Here is a 9,312-nt window from a genome sequence, read left to right on the forward strand (position 1 = left end):
AGCTCTTTTATTTTGCTTAATTTCATGCATAATTTGGTTGACCTATAGGAGGCTGGCAAACCTTTACTGCAACAGAACAAAACATTATCATTCTTCCTGATTCCTATCTCGCGTTCTTATCTTCATGTGGGAATTATAAAATAAATAGGGCACTGAAGGGAAGAGAAGATTTTGTTTGGAATTAAGAACTTTTCAATAGTTCATTAATGAAAAATGAAAATGTTTCATTTTGAAAAAAGATTAAGAATTAATGAATTTTTATAATTGAGGTATAATCTTTCATTCTTCAAAATGAGAAATTAATTGAATTCACCACTACAATTGTGCGGAAGTCTCAAACTCGAAGATGGAAGATTACGATTAATTGTTCAGTAGCAGGTGGGCTGTATGACCTTTGATGGCTGTTCTTTAGTTCATTTGAATAACGCGATTAAAATGAACTTAGCTGCCAACTGAACATTATGGCGTTAAAAACCTTAAAAGTAAAGACGATAAAATAGTAAAGTGCTCACGATGAAGCAAGAAAGGTAAACTGGTGTGTGTTCTTTTTTGTATCTCAAGCGTTTCCTCGCAAGTGGTTTTTGCAAGTTAATTTTTCAAGAAGACTTGAACATTCAGGAAGGAGGGTGGAAAAATGAAGAAAATACCCATCTTTCAATCTATATATACACTGAAGATAAGGCAGCTGTTATTTCGGGGAATTCGCATCTTCCTTCGCTGCCTGTATATCCTTCTGCAACACATTATTAAGCAGTTCATCCCACTTTGACCTTGCATTGCTGGACTCTGATTTAGTTCCTGAAGCTTTTTCACCTTCATGGTCGCCATGGGAAGACTCTGCCTCTTTGCCATCCTGAGTTTCTGCCTCTGTCTCAGTGTGCGGAATATTTAAACTGACAGCTCTCTCCATTGCATCTTGGTGTTCTTTTTCAAGTGTCTGTAACCTTTGCAGTTTCTGTATTTTTGGAGGAGTTACAATGGTCTCGGAACTGCCTTCCACCATTGTCTGCATATGGTCAATGAATTCAAACTGAAATTTTCCACGCAAAAATGCCAAGCCCTATAAATTATAGGGAAACCTTCCTCTTCTCTAACAGTGCTTTACTGACACAATTGCATAAATGATAAATCAATATCTAGGAGCAACATTGTTAATTTCATGACCTGAGGTAGGCAGTCAGCACTATTCCACAAAAAAAAAAAATTCTGTGCTAAAACGACGCACTCAAGAAATATAGATGATGGTGCCTGTTGCCTACACGTCTAATAGTCCAAGTGGCATAACTCAGGTCGTCTAGGAAAAGCCAACTAGAAATCAGCTCACTGGTTTGGCATCACAGTGAAAAAAGTAGGTTTAGCCTGATAGTTCTCAGGTGGCTCAATATTATTATCAAATTACGATAGTTCAACACAGAGAGGTTTGGATATACAGATCAAATTGAACAGCTAATGACAGGAGAATTTTGCGGTGAGTTAGTGTAAATACAACTTTATTTTACAAAAGATGACCCAGCTTTATTGCTCTCTTATATGATATAATATGACAGATAAACTACATTAAGAAAAAAAAATACTTTAAAGAGAAAAGTTTACCTGCAAGGCTTTCTCTGTCTCACTTTTTATCCAAATAATTGCATGATCAGACGTGGCATTACATGACAAGACAATGTGTTCAAATCTTCCTTCTACGGGAATGGCAGTTCTGACCTCTGGAGGAAACCTCCCACATCTGTGACAACAATAACAAGGAACAGCATTTCAGGACAGAGCTCAACTAAGCCTTAGTTGCCATCTATTTGGGCAGTCACATAAATTATTTCTTCCATTTCAGCTGATTTATGGTCATATTTGCAAAATGGTCTACTTCAACACCCATGTATAAATGGCTAAGGTTAATATTGATTAATAGCTCTAAAAGATAAGAGCACACTTTTCTAAGGCAAATACTGTAAAATGGCAGTCTGATCAATAGTCCATTAATCAAACATATCACCTGCAAAACTTTCTCTCCACAATATGATACATTCGTCCAGGTGCATAAAGTCTTCTTGGATCTCTCAGCTTTCTACCTTCCGGTACGAATGTATCCCTCAAGCAAACCAAAAATAGCAAGCAAGGCAAGCTGTCCAAAGCAAAAACACCACGTTTAAAGATAATAATGAAAAACACAAGTAGCATTCTTTTAAGTTACTGAGAGAAGACTACAAACCAGAAGATTGATTTAAAAATATCCTCTAATGGAGTAGTGGTTCTTGGTAAGAAATCATCCTGGATAAGAATAACAAACATCATGTCAAATGTCAAGGCGGCTGTCCAAAAATACCAAAACAGAGTGATTCCACAATTGAGGTTAGCAGAAAAATCAATCTGAAGTCTAATCCAAGTATAACCTGCAGAACAATGGAGTTAATCACATCAGCATACTTAACCGCCAAGTTAAGTGACATACACCGAGCTGGAGCCACAGCATAACACCTGATTTTGTTCCTGGGAATGCCTCCTAATTGATCTCCATGATTCACAGCAATAATCGTCAACAAGGAGGCCACTCCTGATCCCAAAGAATGCCCTGCAAACACCATACTGTACTCCTTCCCATTGTTCACCCACAGATCCTTCAACGTCTCTTTCTCCTCATTCAACAACCACACAGCAGATTTCAACAACCCATGATGAACATATCCTCCATCGAACTTTTGCATCCCCAGTTTGTTGTCCAACAGCATTTTGTAGTCGCTTTCCTTGATTAAGTTTAACCCACGAATTGCAAGCACGATTTCTTTGTGTTCATGGTCGAGATAGATGATATAAGGAGGAGCACGGCCGAGGGTCTGCTCGTAGATGACTCGCTTGATTAGACACTTGGGGTCGAGAGACGATGAGGACTGGGGATTTTCGGTGTCGTTCTTGTAGACAGAGAGGATTCGGCTGCAGATACGAGGAACTGGTTCGAATTCATCCTTAGTGGCTGAAGCCCAGGAAGCACTGTCGTCGGATCCCACATGCATGCAGCGCTTCCAGGCCCATCGCATGCAGCCTAAAGCCAACACGAATTCTACTCCACCGGCGACTGCCATTATGGACTACTAATGGAAGCTGGAGGGTGCTATATATCCTTGAAAAACAGAGCAACACAAAGATGGTTCTTGTTCTCTGGATTGTATAGAGACTAGACAGAAAGAATATAAGAAGACAAAGAAAATTTGTTGAGTTTAATCACGGAGAAAAGGGGATGATAGAAATACAGATTAAGCTTAAAGAGTTGATGCCAAAGAATCAGGGAAGAAGCTTTAATGGCAGTTCACATGGAAAGAAGCTTAAAGAGTTGGCAAGAGGGAAAGAGAAGGAAAGTTGATGAAAAATGCGAAAAATTGTGAATTTTTGTAATTGGCCAATGAATTATTCTTAGATTGTTGTAAATAATACGGAGAATATGATACTTTTGAACTTTTTCTGTTTCTGTGAATGTTCATTCAAATCATTACAATTATATTATATGAAACAAAAAAGAGAATTTGATTTGGAGGATTAAGACTTTTCAACTTGATGATAAAGAAAAGAAATTTTCAACTTTCAAATTTATGGAATTGTTTGTTGGGGGAGAAGGAAAATAAAACTGTCGTTTAATTTCCCCACTTTTTTTTCCCTCTAACTTCCAATTTATGGAAAAATAAAATAAAATAAAATAAACGGTATCGTTTCCTTCACTGTTTATGAATATTTGAATCATCTATTCTTAATGGAGATAAACTACCACATACGCGTTATTGTGCAGCCGCCTTCTTCATTTAATTAATTAATTAATTAAAAAAGCTGAAAAACAGAGACTCATGGCTGCTTCTTTTTAGTTGCATTAACAGATTAATGTCGCCTTCTAGATGGAACAAATAAATTATTCAATTCAATTTGATTATTTTTGTAATATAAAAATAGAATAAAATCAAATCAAATAATTTGAATTTTTTAAAAATAAAACTCAAACCGAAGTAGATTAAAGAAAACTAAATTTTCCAAATTAAATCCTTAATCCCTGATTAACAAGTAAGAATAGATACAAATTTCATTACGATCCAAAAAAAGCTTTGTTTAAAGTAGTTAGGGCATTCATTTCATTAAATTAGAAGATTAAATACGGAACACAATTGATTTCTCCAAAATCCAATGAGAAGAAACCTAAGTAAATGTGAGGGTCTGATTACATGCAGAATCCATTAGGAGGCAGTATGAGTGGCTCTGCTAACACTGAAGCTCAAGATTAATATTTTTGCATGAATTTTCTTTTCAAAGTTTTCACGGCTCATGGTCCAAGTACATAATGCGCAGCCCATGGTCCCAAACATAATGGGTTCCTAGCTAAAGAGAACCAACCCAAACCATAACCCACATACCTAAAAACACCAACAAAGGAGTGAAAGAAGCTGATGCCTTGAGCTACTAATTCTCGTGATGGGCCAGTTCCGGTCAGATTTCACTTTGAAATTATTGATTCAGTAGACTTTACGGTTTGAACCAATTTCAATTCAAAACGAATATAACAACAATTTTTTTATGACTATTTGTGTTAATCATGGCCCAATGCTGAATCACTTGGATCAACATCTCTACTGGCTCTCATGAATAGCCTGCATAAAATTAAGCAGCCTACAACAATAAGTTCTCAATTGCTACGGTCTATGAACAGTAGCAACTGAGAACATTGCTTTACTTTTTTTACCATTTATTTGCATTTTTTTTCACGTGCCCTCATTGCCTGCCCAAATTAAGCTTGCAATTCCTTAATTTCTCTTCTGTTCGCCCATAAACAATGTTTCTTGCTCAATTTATCAATCTATCTCCGCAATAAAATGACACTGTTTCATGGAGAGACTACGTCTAACTATTTTACCATTGTTTATCTCTTCTCTTGTCAATGCATTGTCATCCTTTGGTCGCTCCCCTGTCGCTCCCATAGGATAGTACCGTCTTTGCATGTGTCTGTTCATCAGGCGTTCTCTTCCATAATATCTCAACGTTGCGTCCTCTAAAACCCCTTTCTTACTCACCGCCACAGCTTTCAGCCTGTGCCTTATTTCTCTCTTCTCCCCATCAATGCACTGCCGTCCGTTTGTGAGGGCGTGGCTGTTCACGGGTCTTCGTTTCTACCGTTAGTTTTTCCTACGTATTCTCTCACTATTGTCTCTTCTTAATCCCTAGTGATTCTTGCACCATAATGACCATACATTGTCTTACATGCGTCTTAATTCATGTTGACTGAACACTTAATCTATTCCGCATTTTAATGGTCACGTATTTTAGTCCTTTTTATTTTTTTTTACTTTGGCCGCTCGAACGATGTTGTCTTTCTCTTTTTACCATTGTTATCCCTTAGATCACTGTCTTTTTTTCAGAAAAATTATTTGCATGGTTGTGTGCTGAGTGGTGCAGTTAGAATTTCTTTTTATTTTTAGTGGCCAAGTATTCTTATATATGGATCTATATAATGTTAGCGTTGACTGGACTCTATTTGTTCCACGAATGTCTCTATGCATCAGTACTCTGTTTTGTAAGCAGTTCCACATGTGACTTGTGTTCGAAATTTGACTTTATCTTATTAATTTTTAATTTACTTGGCTTTAATTATTTGATGCTTTAATTATTTATTGGTGGTTTATTAAACGTGATATCTAACTGCTTTTTTAATACTTCTTCAGAACATTATTAGTTCTTTTAATAGATTTAATTGTTAATTGATCATTTAATATCAATTCATTTTCTTTTTTAATTACATACTTAGCTTTTATCTTTATACATTATACTCTGCGCTTTATTAATTATTTTTCTAAATTTAATAGGATATTACTGCGATTAACAGGCTCCAAATTTGCGGATTTCATTTTACCTATAAATAGCAAGTATCATTCTTTTATCTGTATGATTGCCTTCTAAATTGATTTTATGTAGTCTTTATACTTTTTTTTTCTGTCTTTTCACAATATTTTCTGTCTTTTTGTTTTAGATTCTTACTGACTTTTTGCTTTAGATTCTTACTAACTTCTCATCCTTTATTGCAGCACTGCTATTTAACCTTCTTTCCCCTTTGTATTACTGTTGTGGTTTTGCTTCATCTTTATACCTTTTTGTATAATGCTATTTTATACCTTATTATGCAACTGTTAATATAAATTACAGATTATTGATTCATAATTAAAAATTTTAAATATTAAAATTTATTCAAATTTAATAAATTAATAAATAAACTAAAACTCGTAAAGTATAAAATCTTAATTTTTATTTTCAAATCCTTTAAATTAGTACCGATCTAAATGTTGAGAAAAAAGAACATATGAATAGAATAATGAGTTGTGTATTTGTTGTTATTTTCTAATTATTAAATAAACGTTATTACCTTTAAATAGTGATCTCACTGTTTTCATTCGATTATATCAATTTTTATTTTTTATTTTTTATTATCAAAGATAGAAATACAGACGAATTAGGATTGAAATAAACTATTGTTTTACCTGGTAATTATGTGAAGTTTAGAAACTAGCAGTGCTTTACAAAACTTGAAAGAGTAGAAATTCCATTTGGTTACTAAACATAAGATAATGGTAGAATTCCTTAGATTTTTTTAAAAAATAAAAGTGTCCACAATAATAATTAGGAAGGCAAAAGAGAACAAGGGGTGACCAAGTTTTCAAACACGCCCAAAAAGGAACCTGTTTATACATCTTCAACAAGCTGAAAAGACTCGTAAGCTACAGTAATTCCTTTAAAAAAAATAATAATAAAAAAAAAGGAAAAGGAAATGATGATGGTGATGTGGACTGTGTAGGGTGGTGCAGCCTCCATGGTCCAAAAAGTGACTTCTTCCTTTCATTAATGATTCTGATAACCCAAAATGCACAATTTAAGAAAGAATTTCTATGAAAAGCACAGCTTTTATGGTTACACAAGATAAGGCTTCCACCCCCAACAAACACACAAAAAAATGGTGAGATGGGCCATTATAAAAACAAATAATTTTTAATTTATGTAATAGAATTTACATAGTCATCCATAGGAATCAATATTTTTTATGTGAGATGACAAAAGCATTGCCATATGATGACATGTCAAGTGGGCAGAGATGGATTTTTTATGCATGTTATTTAGAAGAAGAAGAAGGGCAATGAAATGAATAATTGAAAATGCACTCAATGGAAGCATTGATTCATAGGATTAAATGATGGGCAAGAAAACAAAAAAAAAGGCAAATATATAAAAATGGACAGAAGAAGAGAATGGCCCCCCAAAAATTCCACTGAAAAGAGGGGGAGGGGATGGTGTCGGTAACCGCTCCAGTAACCAATCCAATCACTCCATTTGCTTCGGTTCAGTTCTGTAACTCTAAAAAAATTACTATTCTAATAATTATTTTAAATAAAATATATATATATATATATATATATTTTTTATATTATCAAATTATCACTTTAATAATTCATAATTTTTATCTTATAAGTTTGGTTAAATTGTCATCCCCTTTAAAATTTAAATATAATTTTTAATAATTTTAAAAACAATATCTATATAGATTATATAATTTTAATTTCATAAATTTAAATATTTATTTATAATTAGTATTAATTTTTCACTTTAATATTCAAACATAATAATTGATAATTAAAAAAACAACATATTATCTAATAATTTTATATTATCAATTTATTTATATTTTTTATAATGATTTAATTTTTAATTTAAAATTAAAATATTTATCAAAAATTATATTTTTATTAAAATTAATAATATATAAATAATCTAAATTAAAATATAATGCATGTCAGCAAAAATTAAAAAATTATGAGTCCCTAAACAGTTCATATAGAATCAAAAGAATATTATTTTAAAAATTTTATTATTTTAAATATATATATCATTAAATTATTATTAATTCAATCTTAATTTTGATAACTATTTATTTAAATATTTTTAGATTTTTATATCTTAATTTTAATTTCATGTACTTATCTCATCCATTCCTCAAAATAAAAATCAATATAAATATAATTATTTTAAATTAATTTATATTAAATAACAATTTATCATTTTAGCGATTTTCAATTTCTAATTATTATATAATTATGTTTTAAAATACTTCACATGATAATAAAAGGTAACTTTGATATTATTAAATTTATTACTACTAAATAATAGTCTAATTAAAATTTTTAAATGTTATTATAATTAAAAAAAATAAATTTCATAATTTTTTTAAAAATAATAGTAATAGATATTTATCTCACTTTTATTTATATTATAAATATTTTTTGCTCTAAATAAATATAATGAATCATAGACAAATTAAAAATAAATATTAAATGAATTAATTTTATAATTATTAACTATATAATTTATAAAAAAAATTTATATAGAAATTCTTAAAATTGTTAATTGTATATAGCTCTATTAATAATATTATTAATATTTTTAAATTTATGCAATAAGGTAATTAATGAAAAATATATTTTTTAATTTTAAAAGAGAAAACGTTACTTATAAAGAGATATATATTTATTGATTATGCAAAAATTCTTTTTAATAATAAAATTATATATTTAATTAATCAAAATTATATTTTTTAATAAAAGAAAGTTAACATTAAAATAGAAAATATTTTAACTAATTAAATTAAAAATCTAACTACAATTATCAAATTTATACCTATACAATATGACAATAATATCATTATTTATTTAGTTAATTAATTATTAATAAATAAACCATATCCATATATATTTACAAAAATATTTAATTTCACACTTTTATAAATATTTAAAAATTTATTTTTACATTAATTTTATTATATGATATAACTTTATAATTATCATATTGTAATACCCGGCTAGACCCCGGTATCGGAATTCCTACGTTCCGGCGGATTTTCCGTTGGAAGTCGGGATTCGAGGATGTCGGAGCTTGCCCTAAGGGTATGAGAAAGGTTTTTAAGATGGTTTTTAAAGTGTTTTTATCATGTTTGCATGTTTTGAGTTAAGAAAATTGAGTTTTGAAAGGAAAAGGCCAAGGGGACAAAAGTCAGGTTCGGCCGCCGAAGGTGAAGTTCGGCCGCCGAAAGTTGCATGGTTTCGCATGCACGTTAGGCCGCCGAAGGAAGAGTCGGTTGGTCACTACAAAAGCCCTTTTGCCCGAGACTTGAGTGTGAAACACTCTGTTTTTGGGTCAAAGGTAGGTTCAAGCTCTCCTTGGTGTGATTTCTCATATTTTTCTCAAATCCTGCATGTTTTAACTTGATTTGAGCTTTGTTTTAGAGATTTGAGCAAAAGGAAGCAA

General features: G+C 31.4%; 1 protein-coding gene across 2 annotated transcripts; it reads right to left on the reverse strand.

The window, feature by feature from the left end:
• Nucleotides 1–121: 121 nt before the first annotated feature.
• Nucleotides 122–3,499, reverse strand: LOC110599820. 2 transcript variants are annotated; one of them, XM_021736402.2, is made up of 5 exons: nt 2,391–3,499; nt 2,210–2,268; nt 1,994–2,122; nt 1,594–1,729; nt 122–1,006 (listed from the first exon to the last, which is right to left on the reverse strand). In XM_021736402.2, the coding sequence occupies exons 1-5, from the start codon at nt 3,075–3,077 to the stop codon at nt 689–691; spliced, it is 1,329 nt and encodes a 442-aa protein (XP_021592094.1). In that variant the 5' UTR covers nt 3,078–3,499; the 3' UTR covers nt 122–688. The 2 variants fall into 2 exon arrangements, with proteins under 2 accessions (XP_021592094.1, XP_043813483.1); XM_043957548.1 differs by having other exon boundaries at nt 865–1,729; nt 2,391–3,497.
• Nucleotides 3,500–9,312: the final 5,813 nt, after the last annotated feature.

The sequence above is a fragment of the Manihot esculenta genome, chromosome 1 (genome assembly GCF_001659605.2).
Source record: "Manihot esculenta cultivar AM560-2 chromosome 1, M.esculenta_v8, whole genome shotgun sequence".
NCBI classification, from domain to species: Eukaryota; Viridiplantae; Streptophyta; class Magnoliopsida; order Malpighiales; family Euphorbiaceae; genus Manihot; species Manihot esculenta.